General features: G+C 38.6%; 1 protein-coding gene across 1 annotated transcript in view; it reads left to right on the forward strand.

The window, feature by feature from the left end:
• The window catches only part of tenm1 (teneurin transmembrane protein 1), a 129,142-nt gene that overhangs the window by 76,731 nt on the left and 31,273 nt on the right, over positions 1-21,138 (forward strand). Inside the window, exons 6-20 of the mRNA XM_079474600.1 lie at positions 874-1,023; positions 2,924-3,132; positions 7,763-7,973; positions 8,198-8,299; positions 8,554-8,748; positions 10,018-10,218; positions 12,539-12,724; positions 14,204-14,233; positions 14,375-14,521; positions 14,884-15,100; positions 16,105-16,224; positions 16,702-16,963; positions 17,365-17,632; positions 19,959-20,102; positions 20,555-20,804. Coding sequence (XP_079330726.1) covers positions 874-1,023; positions 2,924-3,132; positions 7,763-7,973; positions 8,198-8,299; positions 8,554-8,748; positions 10,018-10,218; positions 12,539-12,724; positions 14,204-14,233; positions 14,375-14,521; positions 14,884-15,100; positions 16,105-16,224; positions 16,702-16,963; positions 17,365-17,632; positions 19,959-20,102; positions 20,555-20,804 — 2,692 coding nt within the window. The remainder of the gene's footprint in view (positions 1-873; positions 1,024-2,923; positions 3,133-7,762; positions 7,974-8,197; positions 8,300-8,553; positions 8,749-10,017; positions 10,219-12,538; positions 12,725-14,203; positions 14,234-14,374; positions 14,522-14,883; positions 15,101-16,104; positions 16,225-16,701; positions 16,964-17,364; positions 17,633-19,958; positions 20,103-20,554; positions 20,805-21,138) is intronic.

Raw genomic sequence — 21,138 nt, forward strand, 5'->3', positions numbered from 1 at the left:
CTGAGCATTTAGGGTGATCTGTTATTTAGCCAATGACAGCCATTGTGTGTGCGTGATAAAGAGATGGAGAAAGGGCGAAGAGGAAGAGATAAAGGAGCGGATCATGTAGATCCAGCTCCCTGCTGAGACACCAATCCCTCTTTATGGCTCGTAAAGACGCCTTCTCACGGCAGAGCCTGATGTGCACGCGCGTGCAGACCCACACGCGACTGCCTTTGTGCCTGAGGAATGGGAGGGAATGAGAGATAGAGACTATCTGGGAGAATAACCTGATTTTCCCTCGCCGTTCTAGGACTCGTCGTCAGTATATCTTCCCACCTCATTTCCCTGATCGACTGAAATCCCACTCACACAGGACAGAGAGGGGGGCTGGGTATTGAGATAGTTGGTATCGGGGGCCCTGAGGTGAGCAGAATGAGAGTTTGTCCTTTTTATTGGCTGTAATTAGGATGAGGTCATTATCATGCGCCAAAGGCCTTTCACTGCTGGGAGATCATAAAATGCCACCTGAGCGATTTATGCGAATCCTCGGCAGCCTTCCACACACACTGAAGAGATGAGGGGATGAAGGGAAAACGAAAACACCCGTGTGCGGGCATACATGTTGACATATGTGAGAAACGGGTACACACAGCTGGAGAAGAGCGATGGAAGAATAATGTGTTACAGAATGATCTAATACAACCCTCTAATCCCATTTTCGGTGTAAAATGAATGCGTAATTACGTCTGTGACGGGTTTCATTCATCTGTTTTATTATGCAGTATCAGAATACATTTTACCGGACAACACGACTTTATACTATATACTAATTATACTGATGTTAATGTCAGAACGGTTTTTGTAGTCTGATTCTCTCTCTCACTCTCACAGTCGTTCACCTATTAGGTTTGCCGTGGCATCTAAAGAGGAATGGAGGAGAGCTCTATGAAAATGGGATGAGTAAAGATGATCAGCCTCTACCAGGAGCAGATTTCACCTTCACCCCCGTCCACCTGCCGGGATTCAACACGACGCAGCCAGGTGTGTGTGTGTGTATGTGTGTGTGTGTTATTTAAGTCATCTAACATAAGAATTCCATTAAGTGTCTCACCAGCTCAATAATTCATACACACTTGCACAGATGTCAAGTCTTTGCATACAGCGAGAGCTAAGAGCGTGCACGCGTCTTCATTATAAGAGTTTGATTTGCATTTAATTAATGGCGGTAAACGACAGTAAATTACTCTCTCCCCGATGATCCCTGAGATCTTCGGGCCATTTTTAAAAAGCGTGAGATTCGCTTCTAACCGCGTAGGCCTGTTTGATGAGGTGTAAATGAAAGAAAGTGCTGCATTTGCCATTTAATAAAATAAAAGAGGAAAAATCTTTATTTATCGACACTTTAACTAGGCCGGAATGCCAAAAGTAATTAGCTGAAAATTGGAACGCCATTTTCTGAAGTGGTCAAAAATTGCTTTATTAAAAGGGTTTGTACTGCTTATGGCAATAAATTGTGCCGTATTCTTAATGCCCTCTCATCTTTTTTTATATCAGTGTGGTGGTAAAAATCGTATGGAATTTATTCTTAATTAAAATAATCAAATTATAATTTGTAGATGCATATGTGTTTAAAACCAATAATCTTTACTTTAATAATTTAATAAATTTAATAATTCAAATAATAAATAATAAAACTCAATGTTATTTTTAATATAAAAGTACATTCATATACTTTCGGACCATTTACTCAGTAGACCACTTGTAAACTTTTACTCCATAGACCACCAGATGTAAGCACTTCCGATTTGAATTGTTATCAATTTTATTTTTAAAACTTAAACATATCATTAAATCGTAAAGATATAAAGAAACATGAAGTTCTTCTGGACTAGCTTTGGATCAGTTTTTTTATGTTTTCTGAAATGGTCTATAGGGTAAATGTAGCCCTATTGTACCTTATTTGTTTCTTTTCCGCCATCCTCATGTCTTCATGTTACAAGGATGTTCCTCCAGGTGATAAGTTACTTGCTCAAGGGCACAACGATAATAGTTCAGGGACTTCAAACCAGCATTCTTTGTTTCTAGCCCAGATCTTTGACCACAAGTCTGCACAACTCCAGTCGGTATCAATGCACAGGTGTGTTTGTTCTGTGAATGGTTATGTAAGTCACATGAGAGTCCAGCGGGGATTCGGTCGCGCTGAAGTTGTGCGTCGCTTCAGCAGATGCCGTTTCATTGTTGCCATCACCCGAATTTGACTCCAGTCAGCAAAGCTCTTCAAAGAGCCCTTTAGACGATCGCTTGTGATTCACATCGACTGAACCTGTAAAAAATACATGATTCTTTCTGACACTAAAGACGACGCAGAGGCGTCTGTGTTGATAGAATAACAAGTGAAATTCATCTAGCAGCCCAGAGGCAAAGTTCTTTTACTGTTTACATCTACAACCTTACCGTGGCTGTCCGTCACAGAATCCGAGCCTGGTTGCATCCTTTTCAGTCTAACCAACAACCGACATCCCAAACTGAAAAATTAAGAATTAGTTCAGAGTGGATAATCTGACATGATTGACATGCTGTCAAGTGGCGTAAATTTAGTATGGGATCAGATAAACTATAATATAGCTAAGAGTCGTATGTAATGCTTTTATAGTGCTTGTGCAGTCTGTTTAATGCTTGAAAATCTCTGTGTATATTCATTGCGGTTTAAATGGAATAGAGTGACCAGTTAAAATCCTTATGTACAACAAAAAAGTGTTTTGCGTGATTATTATACTGTTTAATGCTATATTAAAATATATAGTTTGTGTCCATGTGTGAGTTCAGAGATTAAACAAAAGTATGTTTATTGGAGTTACAATAGAGCCAACAAAATAATTTTGTGATCTTAGTCTTCAAATCAAAGAAATTGAATATTTAGTTTGTCTGTTTGTCTTGACAGATAAAGAGGTGATTCAGAGAGGCAGGGTGATAGAGAGAGGAGAGGTGGCCGTCGGAACACAGCAGGTACAGGCGATTCCTCCTGGACTCTTCTGGAGGTTTCACATCACGGTTCACCACCCTGAGTATGTCAAGTTCAACATCTCGCTCACACGGGACGCCCTGCTGGGCATCTACAGCAGGAGGAATATTCCACCTACTCACACGCAGGTAACAACACACAGAGATGGTTTTACATGACTGGTTATATTCTTTAAATAATTATTAACCTGTATTTGAAAATGTTTTGGTTTTGTGCCTGTGCGTGCATGTTCGGGTTTGGCTTACTTGTGAGGTCAGATTTGTTTAGAAATGTAATGAAACCAACATGTGGGGACATTTAAAGTAGTCCTCACTATTTAAGGGTTAAGTTTACAGGTAGCAATAATAATAAGTGTAAAGAATAATACAAAAATCTCATGTTTATCAGTGATAAAAAATGATCTGATTTATAAGTTCATAATAATATAGCTTCTAAGTATGTGTATGTGGTTATGTACTGTGTATACGTATATAGCTGTTCTTTTTAGTGCTACATCTTTATAAATGCTCTCACAAATACAATGTAAAACATTTAAAGTTGACTTAACTTAAAATTTCAAGGCATCTCGCTGCACGGCTTTTTTGAGTTTACTCAGCTTCTGGCCAAGTATTACCCCTAAATCAACTAACTGAGTAATGTCACATGACTGTCAATTAAAGATTACGTTTTATATAATGTTAATATATAATTGTTCTACTAAATCTACTTAATAATTCTACTATATACACTCTCTTCCTAAGAAACTGCTTCAGTTGTTTTTGTTTAAAATATTTAAGTAGTTACATCACTGTGTCATTTACTTCAGACCTAAACACTGAGCCCATGAGCCTCAATCATGGTAACAATCATCAAACATCATATTGATAAAAAAGGAACTCTTAATACTAAAGGTAACTTACAATGACAACCAAAACTAAAAATATAGCCAGCAAACACTAAAATGGCAATCATAATAATTATTTAAACCTGCGAATTGAAAATTCTTCAATGCATGCTGGGAACTTTAAAACACTAGAATTGTTTTTTGAGATTACGCAGTTTGGCAAGTTGGTCAAACTTCTTGACGCACTTTGGACAATCACTTAGACATCTAAGTACAGCCAACAAAATAATCTTTGTTGGTACCACATTTAGACTACTTTTGTTCAGTTTACTCAAAATAATAAATTCTTCATCTTCTACTAAAAAACTTTGTTCAAGTTACTTTATTTCCTTTGTTGGTAGAACAATTTGAAGTTGTATTTTTTACAGTACTAAAAAGCTTCAAAAAGAGATACAGTACATGTAAAGTATATTTAACCCTTTGAAAATGCTTCTGTGTTGGTTTTGCTTTAGGTCTGCCGACATTTCTATAAGATGTTACATTTTTGTTTATTTAATTATAAAACACAAATTCTATTGATTATGCTTTTTTTGAGACATCATGTCAACATACTCATTGATTTGAATCTAAATGTCAACTTACTCAATGGAGTATTAGTAGGCTGTTAAGTTAAGGTTATGGATGGATAGGGTTATGGTTAATAAGGAACAGATTCACTAATAGTTTTCGGCAGCATTAAAGCCTCTTTTGGAGTAAAAAAACGGTATTTACTAAAGACACACAGTGAAAATTAGCACAGAAAAGCGCCGGACATGGCTGTTTTTGCATTTGTAGGAGTTTTCTCTTTAGACACAAACTTTCACACAATGCGATTTACTAAGTTTTGCGCTCTTCATTTTACTGGTATTTGCAGCTTAGTTAACACCCCAAAAGCACGTCTTTAAACCCTGCACTAATCTGCGCTGCTCTCAGTACATTTCTGTTGGTCATCAAGGGTATGAGATATTGCGCTTATTGTGGTTATTAAAGTCGACATGACACATAAGTAGCGATTTTTTTTTTCCAAGTGGCAACCTTCTCGTCAAGCCAACATGGAAGAGACTTAAACTGCAATTCATCGACTGGCCGCTAGAGTCTTGCTCCAAAATCAGAAACAGAGCAGAATCTAATTGAACCCCATGTTCAAAATGAGCAACTTTACAGCAGAAAAAAACATGTTTACAACTGACAACTGTGAGGAGGGTGTATTTTATTTTAACTCATATTAAACAGACAATTCATAAAGTCTAGGTTTAGGGTAAGGTCAGGGGTAGGTGTAAGGCTTTAATATCTCAATAAATTGCCATCATTTAAATATTTTCTAATAAATTTAATGTTATTATTGCGTAATGTTTAATGCACAGCAATACTGAGGTGCAAATTGTAACATAATCTACCTCTATTTATGAATACCAATATTATCTAACTACAATTTCCACTTAACCAAAGAAAATACAGCTATTTTTGGTTTGTGTAAATAGCATATCGCGAAGAAATGCTGCTATTTTCACTTAGTGTGAACAGAACCTACTGCTATTTAGTGTAAACAGCATATGTCGCTTTTTTCACTTGTGTAATGTAAATAGCATCTCTTGCCGCTGCCTATTGTATATAATGTACATAGACTCAACTTATTGTAGTAAAACAGACCTTTATTCCTGCGTGAGAGTACTTATGTACATGTATGTGTGTCTGAGTCACAGATGGTGTCGTGATTGGTGTTGTTGGTAAACGTTGTCTAAGTGCATATTGTTATGACTGGCAGATAAAGAGGGAGGATCTGCAGCGTATCTAATGAGGTGCTTCAGACGACCCCAACATGCTAATTACATCTCATTATTCAGGATATCATCAAAGATTAACTGTTCACTTTGCTCTAGAAATTAGAGCCCGGTGTAATTCAATTTAAGGCATCTCATTTGTGCCTCATTTGCATATATGCGCTCACATACGTAGGCGGTGGCAAAGCAAGAAGAGTGCTTAATTGTTCCAGCGTAATGAAAAGGATTCCATTGTGTGTTTGTTCGCTCGCGTCGGAATAGAGATGTTTGCGCGCAAGTTTGCTTCGCCGTGTATGTGTTCCTGACAGATCGCTACTGCACAGAGACTGTCAACTCCATTGCGGCTCCCGCGATCGTTCCTTGGTTTCTCCGGCTGTCATTAAAAGCAGTGGGGCTCTGGTGCGACTGCTGCCCTGCTGGCTCCTGCCTGTCAGAGTAAGAGTCATTACAGTCGATGGGGCTTCAGCGGCTCCACAGTTTCCAGAGTGACTTCGGGGGTGGAGAGGGACTCATTATAGCCAGAGGGTTCTGTAGTGCCTTGGAGAACGCAGCTCATTGATGTTTCTGATGTTTGTAACAGCTCTGTCTAAACACCAGCAATCCCCCCACCCCACAAAATCCAGACAGACACAGACATACATACAGTACGTGCAAATCTTTTCCAGTTTCCTTGGAGATGGATGCTTTCCAGTTACAGTGACACGGTAGTGTGGGGTGATGAGACAGGCACTGAACGCAGATATACAGACTCGAACAGACGCAGATGGTGCGCTGTAAACTCCTGGATGCAAACATATTTCATATCTGCAGTGGGTCCAGATTTGTGCGAATTTAAGGGTGTCTGGCTGTGTTTACTCAAACTGGAAGCTTGTTTCTCTCTTGTCGCAGTGCGCGCAAGTGATCACTTCTAGTTTAGGCGGCTTTGATGGGTCACAGTGTCACAATGGGAGGTGAAATGATGGAGAGAGAAAGATGTTTTTTATCATTAGACATGTGCACATTTGGGCTCATTCTTTGGCATCATTAGATGTTTAGTTATCGTTACATAACTACTATCTTGTGTTGCAGCTGAAATCTTTAGCTGTAATATCAGTTATTTAGAAAAATACGTACATGAAACTATGTGATGGTTCAAAACTTCGTTTTTGACATTTTTGAAAATACTTTTCTGGGGAAAATGTTACATTGTATTACTAGTTTTTTATATTATATCATTTTTATACACTAAATGTTATTTATCTGTTACTGGTGTCTATATAAATGGTAATACCCTGAGTTATCTATGAGCCATACATAATGCCTTTGTTGCTGATACGGCAATAAAGAGTAAAGAAATCAATAAATATGCCTTATTCACAAAGACGTGCTTATAATAATGATTTATAATTTGAGCTGTCGAGTTATTTTAGTTTTATAATATTTTTAGATTCGCTTTTATTTTTAGATTTATATGTTAACTTTAGTTAAAGTTTTTGCAATTTTGTTATATGATTTTGTCATTTTATAATTTTTTTGTTTATTCTTATGTTGCTATGTAAGAATTTAGTTTATTATAATGCTTATTATAAAAATGTTGTGCTTTAAACTTCTTCCCGTGTAATATTTTTGTTCAAGTTTTTCCAAAAAGTTTTAGGTCAATATTTTATGTGATTTCAATGCACAGAATGTTTTCAAAGTTTAAATTTGAGTCAACTAAAATTAACTTGGTGTGACGTACTTAAAAAGTAACCTGCAATGTTTAAGACATGATGGTGATGGCGTTAGAAAAGCAAACGTTATGGAATGGCATTATTTAACGTGCTACTTTCTTAGTTTATAGAGTAGTACTTTAACTTTAAATTCTCAGAATTCATCTCTGTATGCCGATATGAGACAAAGGTACAACGCTACAAAGGTACAGTTGCTGTCATGCCAAAAAAGTGCACCAAAAGGAAATTATAATCGGAAAAAAGCGATAAAGAAAAGTAGTATCTAAATATCTGAAGGACGAGTCAGTTTTGCATTGCAGACAAGTTGTTAAGATGTGTTACAGTGGAGGGGAGCCAAGTATCGGCTGTTTTGCTAACAAAAATTTGATTAGATACATACAGTATCTAATTCTCTCCTTTTCTCTAGTTTGACTTTGTGAAGTTACTGGACGGGAGACAGCTGATAAAGCAAGATTCCCGGACTGCCAAAATCCCGAACCCTCCACCACGTAGTCTGCTCATGTCTGCCCTGCAGGAGACGGGCTTTGTGGAATACCTAGATGTTGGCACCTGGTACCTGGCCTTCTACAATGACGGCCGCAAGATGGAACAGGTGGTGGTGTACAGCACCCCCATAGGTGAGGCCGTGCTGGAGAGCGCAGCTGTTTAAGCTTTTGCTCATTTCATTATTTCCTTTTTATTAATTTGAATGTTTTTCCTTTTAATATGTTACTGCATAATGGTTGTGGGTTTTTTTTTCATCATCATGGGTTTTTTTTAGGAAAATGTTAGGTATAGATCCACATAGGACATCAGTGTCATTGATTTTTTTATAGGAATGTAATTGTGTTTGTTTGTTCAGAAACATTAGACGGTTGTTCCACTAACTGTAATGGGAATGGAGAGTGTGTCGCCGGACACTGTCATTGTTTCACCGGCTTCCTGGGCCCAGATTGTTCCAAAGGTATAACACAACATAATACAACATAAAACAACATAATAACAAACAGACAAGACAACATGATCATAAAGTGATACAAAACAATTAGATTTGTACATCAATATGTATCACAGACAGCACAATATAATACAAGGAACAACAAACAGAATCATGCAATGATGCATGACATATTAACTCACTTAATATTCACTCTTATAGTTTCACAACGTAACTGACAAACATAAGATCTGACTGTATGATGTGTGTGTGTGTTTCAGACTCTTGTCCAGTACTGTGTAGTGGTAATGGAGATTATGAGAAAGGCATATGCATGTGTCACACTGGCTGGAAGGGGGCGGAGTGTGAGGTGGAGGAAGGCCAGTGTATCGATCCCACCTGTTCTAACAACGGAGAATGTGTTAGCGGAGTCTGTGTTTGTGCTCCTGCGTTCAAGGGTGATAACTGTGAGCAAGGTACGAGTTTCACACACTAAGACTGAGAAAATACCATGACTGAACACTTATGTGCTGAGATATTTAATGTTTCTGTAAATGCCCGGCATTTGACACTTTATTTTGGAAACCCTTTTCCATGACACACAACTCCTATAGAAAAAATTAAGATGAAACGATTACAAACACCAAACATTGTACACACGTAAATCTTTCATTAAAAAAAAATCTGTTTTGTGATGTCATTCGCCTATTGATAGAAAGATTAAGTTAGAAGCTGAAATAGCCATTATCTACAACACGACCATCACTAAGCGTAAGTGCGAGTGAGTTGAGCTCCTAGTCCATCTCCACAGCTTGTTTATGATGAATGTTCTGTAATTGGATTTTAAACACACTTTCTCCTCTAACCATTAAGCTGAAAATTCATTGCCGCAATTTCAGTGATAGAGAGAGAGACAGAGAGCGTGTGAGAGAGAGACTCAATTTAATCCCATGTAGATCCATCCACCAAATTAGCTTTTCCATCAAGCACATTCTCCATCTACACACACACACAGACCAAAGCGAACATTGTTGCATGGGTAATTGAAAGCTGGGTGTTTTTTCTCATTCTTTTTTAGTATGCATACTCACTGAATTTAGCATGTCACTGAGTTTTAGTATTAGGTCCAAGCACGCTATAGAACTGAAAGAATACATGTTAACATAATTCATCCATTATGTTCTATTCATCTGCTCGATAGTTCGGGTGAATGGCTGCATTTTAAGATTCTTCTTTTTCTCAAAAAGGTTTTGTTTAATCTGTCATTCTATCTCACAGTCAAAATTGTTTTTCCAATATTTATCACAAATAGACACATCTTCATGTCTCTTGGATTAATTAATGAATTAATTCGGAAACACAAAATGTGTTCAATATTGTTTGCAATCTCTTAAATATCAGTGTTAACAAACTGAGAGGCACAGATGTGAAACATCATCTTATAGGTATAGTTCAGCCAAAATGAAGAACATCGGTAAGAGAAAACCGTTGATCCCCATTGACTTGGCTTTGTGTCCACACAATAGAAGTGAATGGGGACCAACGGCTTTTGGTTACCAATATTCTTCAAAATATCTCCTTTTAAGTTCTGCAAAGTCAATCATACAGGTTGAATATGAGAAGAATATTGAATATTATTTTTGGGTGAAATATGCCTTTAAAATATATGGTAATGTACGTGAAGTCTATTATAATAAAAATCGTTTTAACGAGCACATATCTTATTTTGTTGTGTGCGTGTGTAGTGGATTGCGTAGACCCGTTGTGCTCAGGTCGAGGTGTGTGTGTGCGCGGCGAGTGTGTGTGTTCCGCAGGTTGGGGAGGTGAGAGCTGCGAGACGCCACTTCCTGCCTGTAAAGAACAATGTTCAGGTCACGGGTCGTACCAACCTCAGACAGGGGTGTGCGTGTGTGAAATGGGCTGGTCCGGAAATGACTGCTCTGTGGGTGAGTTATCATTAACACATACTAATGTGCTGTGATAGGTCTGATGGGTGTTTGCTTGAGTTTTATGTCTGTTGAATGGTTGTTCAAGTATGTGTCGGATTTTCACTGCAGATAGTGATAAAATGTATAGCTTGAATGCCTTTGGCTTAAAGGGTCTTCCTAATGCATCAATTTAAATGTTAAGTCTTCATGTTCTAGTTTCTATGTTCATTGTTCCTTCCAGGAATATTCACTTTAGTCCTGTTATACATTGGTTCTTGAAAGAATAGTAGTACACCTAAAATTCTGTAATAATTTACACACCCTCATGTCATTCCAAACATGTGTGCCCTTCTTCAGCAGAACACATAAGAAGATATTTTTAAGAATGCCGGTGACCAAACAATCTAGTGCACCACTGACTTCCATTGTGTGGACACATAACCACTGAGACATTTCTCAAAATATCTTCTTTTCTGTTGCACAGAAGAAAGAGTTATAAAGCGATTTTATACGACATGATGATGAAAAAATGCTGATTTATTTTAGGTTGAACTGTCCCGTGTTTGGGTTATATCAGTGGTATTATTTATTTATTTATATATTTGTAATTTACTTCAGTTAAAGGTACTATTGGCAAAATCTAGAATTTCTAAAGTTGTCATGCCTCCTTTTTCAAAACCCTGCCCTCCAAATACTGTGCGTGGACACAAACCAGCTCTTGGAGACCGTTATAATGAAAGATTGAGTAGAAATTCAGCTTTGCACTGACCTTTTGTGTGTACCATGGCTTTAGCTGTCAAACACAACAGCAGCAAAATAGTGTTTGCACACAAAACACTGACGTTCCCTGCTTGCTTCTTGCTATATATGTCAAAGAAAGTTCAGATCGGCTAAACAAACCAACTGGCCAAAGCCCGACGCATTTTCTGTTTGCAATGTAGAGTCTGTGGATGTTCGAGTCAAGTGTGATATCTCAGGGCATATCATTCATATATTTTAGTTTTATGAGTAATGCTTTCAAATAAACCTTTCACTTTTAAAACAAAGCTGTTTTCTATTCTCTTTTTGCTTTCTGAGACATGTGCACAAAGCCAATGCCCACTCATAATTTCACGTAGGCCTGAAAGTGCTTTTTCGTCATTTAACAAATCAAAGGTTTCTAGTTTTGGTTTGATTCAGTTACTATTGACCCCACAAAACTCCAGATGTAGTTCCTTTCTTCTCTGATAGAGTAAAACAGGGTTCTAGGTGCAATAGTATAGATCAGCCATTAATTGTAATGTGATATATATTGCAAAAAAAAGAAAGTACTTTGTTTAATAGGGGGAAATCTTCAGAAAACGGATTGGTTCTTATTGTCGGATTGATCTTGTAAATGAAAGCTGCAGGACTGTGGAATTTCGTTAATGGTGTTTTACAGATGGGGAGGATTGTGCGGAAATGCATGATATATATAGATATAGATATATACACCAGTTTGCAAATTTTCTGGTTAACTATGATGATGTTTAAATAAGAATACTGTTTTATTGCTGAGAAATGACTAGATGACTTCGTAACACTGCGTATTGGCCACCGGCTAGAATAGGAAGGCATTTATTAAATATTACATTATCAAAATGCAATATTTATCAAAACGCATGAATATTACAGCTGGAAACTGCCCATTTCCGCAACAGAGCGGTTAAGTTGATAATGTCTGTATTAATAAACATTTTGGCTTAATGGCCTTCCTGTCATTTCCAGACATTTATATCCTGTGTGTCATTGAGAAGGAGAAATCTTGTCCGATGTGCTTTATGGAACAGCAAAGATAATTTGTTTTGAACATTACGAGACACTCCGAGCGAGAGAACAGAAGCTGTCCAAACTGAGAGCTCAGTATTTTGTGACAGTATTGCTGTCACAAAAATGTGGCAGCTGATTTTAAGCAACTTTTAAGATATGAAAAACTGTCGTCTCGGTTTGACCCGTCACTAATCCTGTAAGTAAGTGTGAAGTGGAAGTGTCTGACCGGCAGAGAGCTGAGATATCTCAGTGGTTCGGGATATCGTTTTGTCATTAAACAGGGATAAACTCGAAAGCATGTCGTATCGGTTGGACTTTTGGTTCCCTAAAGAGTTAGATTGTAATAAAGCGGCCCATCGATACAGGCAGGGCATACAGAGAAGATGTTTTCAAGCCCTACTTTATTTACAATCGTTCATCACAATTAAAGAGATCCCATCTTGTACGATTCTTGCTTTTGATTTTTACGTCAGAGTGGATGGTGGAGAAGTCAAGAGTAGATGGTGATAGATGACTCCCTCTGTTTTTCTTGCTCTCTCATTTATTCTAGAGATGTGCCCTGTCCCCTGCAGTTCCCACAGCGTCTGCGTTGCTGGGCGGTGCCAGTGCGAGGATGGGTGGGAGGGGCCCACCTGTGACAGACAGGCGTGCCATCCAATCTGTGAAGAACATGGAGAGTGCAGGGATGGGCAGTGTGTCTGTCAGCCGGGTTGGGAGGGCGAACACTGCACTATTGGTATGTCTTTATATCGGTTATGAATGTATTCTTGGACATTTTTATGTTTAAAGGGATACCACCCAACATACGTTAGTTGTTCCAAATCTGTATACATTTCGTTGTTCTGTGATTAATTCCTGACAAAATGTAAATTTTCCGATGAACTATTCCTTTAAAGGGATAATTCACCCAAAATCTCAAATTTGCTGTTTATTTACTCACCCCCAGGTCATCCGAGATGTAGATAACTTTTCTTCTTGAGTAGAACCATAAAGAAGATTGTTTGGTAAATCAGCAGTCCTCTTTGCGTCATATAATTGGAGTCTATGGACTCCACCTGTCTAAGAGTTAAAACTGAACGTAATTTTTAATAATATTAGCCATACTGTGCAGCTTTTGTTTTTTAAAGGGGTAGTTCTTAAAAAAATATATTTTAATCATTTACTCGTTCCTCGTGTCATTCCAAACCTGTATGACTTTCTTGTGCAGGTCCCAAAAGAGGATATTTTGAAGAACGTTGTAAACCAAACAACATTGGCCTCCATTGACTTCCATTGTATAGATACTTAACCATTGAGACATTTCTCAAAATATATTTTGTGTTCCACAGAACAAAGAGTCATATTTAAAATCGTGAGAGAATCTTCATTTTTGGGTGAATTATTCCTGTAATCCTGTAATGACTCATACATTTACTGATTCATGTCATGTTAGCTACCCTCTGTCGCATCTATGGTTTTAAAGGAAATATTTATTTTTGGTTAGATTGAATCTAAATATTTTACGTGTGTCCGGTGGGCAATCCTGATCTCATTCAGGCATACACATTACATTTCATGGAGAGCGTCAAAAATCAGCTCACAACTGATTCATTTTACTTTGCCATATTTGTCTTGACGTGAATAACCCTTAATACCCCCCTTTGGCACTGTTTCATTCTTGATGTTTACTCAATATTTTGTCAAAAGTCTGACAGTGGGTTGACACGATTGATTAGCGCTTTGGCATAAAGAGCAACTTTATTTTGACTGGCAGGCTTTTGAAACCATGCTTCAGACACTGTAAATATCACATCTTGATGGCTCTTTGCAGATTCAGCCATTTTACAGCAGTCATTCAACAAGCTTCATGCATTTTTTATAAAACATGTAAATGAACCAACACCGAACCAAAACGAACCCATCTGGTTTTGTCTTGTACTGTAGATGATGTGTAAACTAAACAAGTATTTTCCTTTGTGCCTGTTTCTTGCCCCTCTCTCTCTCTCTCTCTCTCTCTCTCTCTCTTCCTCCTCTAAGCCACAGCACAGTTCTTTAATTGTAAAGCTCATGATGAGAACAGTCTGTAAAACTCAGGGGACACATATACGCTTAAGGCAGCAAATGACAGGGACGCTTAAAAACAGACCCACACACCCACGCCAGATATTCTCTAAAGTATGTCTGGAATGTAATTTCTCCTCTTTATTCTTTCCCTTTCATTTCTTTTGACTCTCAGCTGCACATTACCTGGATCTGTTCGATAAAGGTAGGAACAAAAATTTATATGTGTGTCTGATAGAGAGAATGGAGGTATGAATGGTGACTCTGTGATGTCTTTATTTGAACAGTTTTATTCAAGGTTTGAAAAGGGAATGTCTCACTTTTGTTTAATCTCACTCTCTCTCAGATGCTTGTCCAGGTCTGTGTAACGGAAATGGACGCTGTACGCTGGAGCAGAGCGGTTGGCATTGTGTGTGCCAGGCAGGATGGAGCGGGCCAGGCTGTAACATCGTCATGGAAACCGAGTGCAATGACAGTAAAGATAATGACAACGGTAAAAGATGACAGATATGGGGGAGGATGAATTATGCTTTACGTTTACAAACACATACCCACATGTCCTGTTTCAAGGGTGACATTATTTATGTGCATGAAAGCAAAGCTAAATCTGTCAAATGATAACACAATGCTTACATTTCAGGTGGTGTGTTTGTGTATGCGTGTATGCGAACGTATATGAGGTTTCTGGGTTATTCTCGCTGAAACGTTCTCCTCTAGGAGGTTAAAAACACAGGTCCCCTTTAATGGAGCTAACAAATGAGATCACACACTTACAGGCACAAACAGAGCAAGGGCAAACTGCATCAAGGCTACATGTCGCTGCATGTTAAGCGTGCGCATGTTTGTGTGTTTCAGACGGTCTCATAGACTGTGTCGACCCGGACTGTTGCGGTCAGCAGGTGTGTGTGAGCGCCCCGCTGTGCCAAGGATCACCTGACCCCCGTGACATCATTCAGCAGAGTCCTGCCACTTTCGAGCCACGCCCTTTGCGTCAGTTCTTTGACCGTGTGCGGTTCCTTATTGGACGGGACTGCACACATATACTGCCAGGAGACTTGCTTTTTGATAGCAGGTGAAAAACACACTCAACCAACTCAAATACACACATTTCGTTTAGGTCCAGTGTGTCATTTTTTGGAGGATCTATTGTCAGAAATGAAATATAATATACATAGCTATGTGTTCAGAGGTGTATAAAGACCGTACATAATGAAGCGTTTTGCTTTTGTTACCTTAGAATGAGTTATTTCTATCTACATACACAACAGGTCCCCTTACATGCAATTCGCCATGTTGTTTCTACAGTTGACTTAAACGGACAAACTTTTCTACAAAGCAAAAAACGTGACGACATTTTAGTAAACTGGACCTAGCTTTATTTACATGATTGTCAGGTTTAGGTCCGTATTTTGTGTTCATTTTCAAAAGAGGTTATAACATTTTTTTCAGTTGTTGATCTATGCTTACTCATCTTTGGTAGCTGTCTTGCTTTTTTCAGCTTGTTAATTCTGTTATTTTCCATTTCGCTGTTTTTAACACATGAGAAAATCTGCAATTTATATTTATTCTGTTATGCTCCATTTCACTGTTTTTGAGCACATGCTGTCTGTTGTTGGGCCTTGTATCTTGCAGCCTGAACTGATCGGATGGTAGGAAAATACCATGATACATATGGGTCAGAGGGCACGATTTATCTCATTATTATTGCTTTAGTAATTAATCACACTAAACGGACAAGATCAATTGACAGACTCAATACAATAAACAATAATTTATGGTACAGTATGTAACTGTATCTATGCGCAGATAAACCAACGTTTAGTGAACGTTTAATAGGACTCTGATAAGATGATAAACAGCTAACTGCTGAGCTGTGTGCATGGCTCCCGAAATAATCTCCCTAAATGATTTTTGCCATCTAGTTTAAGGAAGTTTGCAATCGATTCAGGCATGTATTGTATTTTTCTCTGATTACTGAAAAGAGACTGCTTCGATCTCTCCTGTTGGATCCTTGTTCTCTCTCTCTCCCACTTGCTCTCGCTTACCTTTCCTGCCTTCTCTCTCTCCTGTTTGTAGTCGAGTGTGTGTAATCCGAGGTCAGGTTTTGGCCTCAGACGGAACTCCTCTAGTTGGGGTGAACGTCACGTTCCAGCATAACCCTGAATATGGATACACGCTTAGCCGACAGGACGGCAGGTAAAACAGACTTTGAGTACTGTACAAAGCAAACTCACATGCACACATGGACCAGTGGTTCTCAACAGGGGGCCTCAAGATGAATAATAATGATTTGTATTATATATATACAAATATACATTTTTAAAAAACAAGATAGTGTTCTTGGCCGTTATTATAATGCATAACAAATATTCTGGTGAGTTATAAGATCTAAAATATTTTGCTGGGTAAAAATAGTGAGTGGGAGGGAGGCCTTTAAATATTGTTAAATACATTGGGGGGCATTCGGAGTCAAAAAGTTAAAAAAACCCTGAAGTAGACACTGTATGTGTCTGCTATATGTATATACATATACTGTACATGTATGTTATATATTAGTTTCTATTTACTAATATAAATATATAGTGTATTTTCATTATTTTTATTAGTTTTTAACTGTATTATAAATGTGTAAATCTTTTCTAAATGTGTTTGTTTTGTGTGTGTTTTCTCTAGCTTTGATCTTCTGGCAGTGGGCGGAATCTCCGTCACTCTATTGTTCCAGCGAGCCCCATTTTTGTCCCAGATTCGATCTGTCTGGCTTCCCTGGAACCAGTTCATCGTTCTGGACCGTGTGTTTATGGAACGAACTGAATCCAAACTGCCTGTCTGTGACCTGAAAAACCTTATTAGCCCACACGCCATCGTTCTCTCTGCCCCTCTGCCGCGATTCGCCGCTGACTGCGAAGACAGAGGGAGTGTCTTACCCGAGTTACAGGTACCTGCCACATCTTTTCTTAATAAACATAAGATGCATTCTACATTTTTCAAGACGGACATGCTTCCAAAATGAAGGCACGTTTTCAGGCATTTCAGACACACTCTGAATTCAATTCTTGTTGTCCTACTGGATCCCAGCATGTGTCCTTCATTGAGCTTGTTTGAATGCAATCCCAGAATGGATTGCAGCGAGCTCAGTGAAAATGTTCATCCACTCGGTCTCAAAGCAAACAGCATATAAGTGTTTATAAACGGTTTATTTGGCAACATCATAGTCATCATTGGCTGTGTTTTTGTTCTGTACGAAAGTACAATTAATTTCTCTCACAATGTGCTTTCACACACCCAACCCCCCCCCCCCGTGTTTTTTCTCCTGCACCTCTCTCTTTCTCTCTGTAGGCGGTCCAAGAGGAAGTGGTTATCCCCGGTACAATTCTGAAGTTAAGCTACCTCTCTTCCAGAGCTCCGGGCTATCGCTCTCTCCTGAGGGTGGTTCTGACCCACTCCATCCTCCCGCCGGGCCTGGCCAAAGTCCATCTGTCCGTGGCAGTCCAGGGTCGACAGCTTCTCAAATCATTTCCTGCAGCTCCAAATCTCATATATGTTTTCTCCTGGAATAAAACTGACATCTATGGACAGCAGGTCACAGGGCTGGTGCAGACACAGGGTGAGGGTTTGTGTGTGTGTGTGTGTGTGTGTGTGTGTGAGGGTTTACAGAAATGGGAGAAGCCGGTCGTCATGATCGCAAATGACAATACTGTTCATGTACCACAGGGTAAGATTAAATACATTTACATTTGACCATTTTACTATAGCGAGGGACTGACACGTAGACTTTCGTCGATTTGTGTTTTTTTTACCTGCAATGAACATGACCTGAGAACAGTTTGCTATTTAGGTTTGCATGTTGGACTCGCTGACTTTACCGTTTACTTTATTCTACATATTTATTTAATACTGGTAGTACAATTTGATAGGGTATTGAGCTGTAAATGAATCCTACATGTTTCTTTTATGCTGGTAGGATAATCTGACAGGGTATTTTGCATTGTAAAATCACCATAGCTGTTCATTGTGTCGATGTGGTTTATATTGTATTCAAATCTGACAGGGTAGGACAATAGACAGAACACCAGTATAATACCAAGAAATGCACCCCTGCCAGATAATGCACCCCACCTCCCCACAATGGTTAGAGTGAGGATCGGGTGTTAGGAGAGGGGTTAGAATTAGCCAATCGGACAGCCAGGTTATTGAAGGGGATGCATAATCTGGCAGGGGTGCATTTCTCGGCACGACACCAGTCCCCTTGCAACTGATGCTCAGCTGCACTTGGCTCATCTGCGTTTGAGGGGAGGGGCTTAGCAATAGGTCAATTATTCGTATGACACAGCCGTACCTTTCACACAATTATACAGATTTCACATGAGCAGTCATGAAATTGTATTTACAGTAAATAATTATACCAAACACTCGTTCAGGTTTAATTTGAATGTTTATTTCACTATATTGTAAAAGCTCTGCCATTCTCATTTTTTTGTTCCTGTATCTATCCATTACATTGAGGTCCATCACAATGACAGCAATAAGAGCTGCAGAGAGCCTGAATCCTTCATCTTGCGCTCAACTTGTAGCGTTCGGTTCACTTAGAGCAATACGCACACCTACTGGATAATGGCAAAAGAATAAGTCATTACTGGCCATTTGGATTGAAATAAACTCCAGTTCTCAACTGGTAATTTAAATGAATTGACTGTCCTCATAATAAAGAAATGTGTGATGTAAGTATTGTTTATCGTTTTAGAATTGAGTGTATCCGCACATTCATGTAGTGGTGGCCAAAACTACATTTTGACATATAATAAATAGATACTAACATACTAAATCAAAACATTGGTTTGACTCATGATCACTGACCTGCGAATAGGCAAATATAATGATCAGGGAATAATTAATATTCAACACTTTAACCGTGTTTTTGTTGGCTACAGCTCAAGCGTTGCTATTTTAAATTGCATAATTATATTCACTTTAACACCATGGCAACACTACTGTAACTGAAGCAAAAATCATTTACCAGCGTATACAGTAGCTGTTCTGCTCGCTTCTCACTGGTCAAATGTTCAGATCCTGAAACTCCCATTAAACAACACGGTAAAGGTTCTCACAGTCATAGAAAGGATTCAAGAAGTAATTATCATCAAGAAGGTATTGTGTGCGCTTGTATGGCGTAAAACAATGAGCCAGCATGATAACATCAGTCTATACATTGAGCATGTAGATATCGCATTGAGCTGCTTTCAGATTTCCCATTGAGCTGCATTCAGATATCCCATTGAGCAATACTCACATCCCACACTCTGCCGCAATCATATATCACATTGCGCTTCCTTCTGATCTTACATTGAGGTGCATTTAGACCTCAAAGATGCTTTCATTTTTTTTAACATTTGTACTGTACATATAGTATATAAATATAATTATATAAATATAACCCGTTGCAACCATGAATTTCTACCTGACATCCGCCTCGGAAATCTCTATAAACTCATTTGTGACTGATCTTTATATGGTGATCACAGCGACTGCAAAGATTAATTGGTTAAAACATTTTGTTGCCCTGTATTTATATATGATTATATAGTGTCCTTACTTATTCCTTATTTTATAAGCAAAATACTTTGAAGGATAAATTATTTGCTCATTTTCTAATGTAGCTAAATTGTCATATTACGCAAATTGTTTTGCGATAATCTTCTGGGGTTTACTCGCCTAATGAGTGTAATTACTGGCCATATTGTGTAATTCATGCATTTGTAAAAAAGATAAATCTTTCAGTCTAAAATGATTTTATAATTAAATATCTGTTTGTTTATCCGATTATGGTTTGTCTGATTTGGACTTTGATGATAGTGATGCCTTATAGTATCTTAAAGCCTTAAAGTCATTTCTTCGCTTTTGTGTGTGTGTTTGTGTGTGGATTAATATCACAGTCTCTGTCGGATACGAGTATGAATCCTGTCCAGACGTTGTGCTTTGGGAGAAGAGAGCCGCTCAGCTGCAGGGCTTTGAGCTGATGCCCTCCAACCTGGGGGGATGGACACTGAATCAACACCACATCCTTAACCTGGAGAGTGGTGAGTAATTACTTCTCACACACACACACATTACATCTCCAAAGACTGTGCTTGGGTAACGTAACATTATCGTGTCCACTTCCCTACTGAATTAAACCTTGTTTTGGTGACTGTGGTCAAAGATCAAATCTATCCACATAAATGTTATGGTTTCATGATCATTGTAACACAACCTTTTATTTACTGAATTGCTGACGAAAATAGTCTAAAAAATAGGCTAAGAACCCATGACCTTCAAAGTGGCAACAACAAGATAAAAGCCCAGCGCATTTAAATCTAACATCCTTCTTCCCGATCAGTGAATCATTGTTGTTCCCGTGGGCTCGCTAGATGCCGGTTTGTGTCATTTCTTTCCTCGGTTTATGTTTCTACAAGGTCCTTTAGCACAGCCACATTTCATTATCAATAAATAAAAGCTTCAATCTAATACTCTCTCCTTTTCTCTCCTGCAGGTATCCTTCATAAAGGTAATGGAGAGAATGTGTTTATTTCCCAGCAGCCCCTTGTCATATCAACAGTGATGGGCACAGGGGTGGTCCGTGCGATCCCGTGTCCAAACTGCAATGGCCCGGCCGCCAAGCAGAAATTGTTTGCACCCATCGCTCTGGCCTGCGGTTCTGATGGAAGCTTGTACGTTGGCGATTTCAACTACATCCGCAGGATTCTGCCCAACGGATTCACCATCAGCATCTTAGAGCTCAGGTCTGCTAACAATTTAATTTAATGTGTATTATACAGAAGTTATTATTTTATTCATTTTTATTTTCATTTAATGGATTCAAGGTGGTTCTGATCACAAATCAATACAGTTTCCTTCTGTGACTTTAGTGCATGCTATTGAACCATTTTTATCTTTATGAAATATTTAAAGATGCTGAAAGGGGTTTTAGCTGTCTAACTTGCCACTATATTAGACACACCCCTCCTCCCAAAACCCCGCCCTACACATAGATGAAGCAGTGTCATCTCAGTGGTTTCAAAATTTTCATATGCAACGTTAGCAAATTTGCTTAGTTACATAACAAACTAATGAATG

The sequence above is a fragment of the Barbatula barbatula genome, assembly GCF_947034865.1.
Source record: "Barbatula barbatula genome assembly, chromosome: 2".
NCBI lineage: Eukaryota > Metazoa > Chordata > Actinopteri > Cypriniformes > Nemacheilidae > Barbatula > Barbatula barbatula.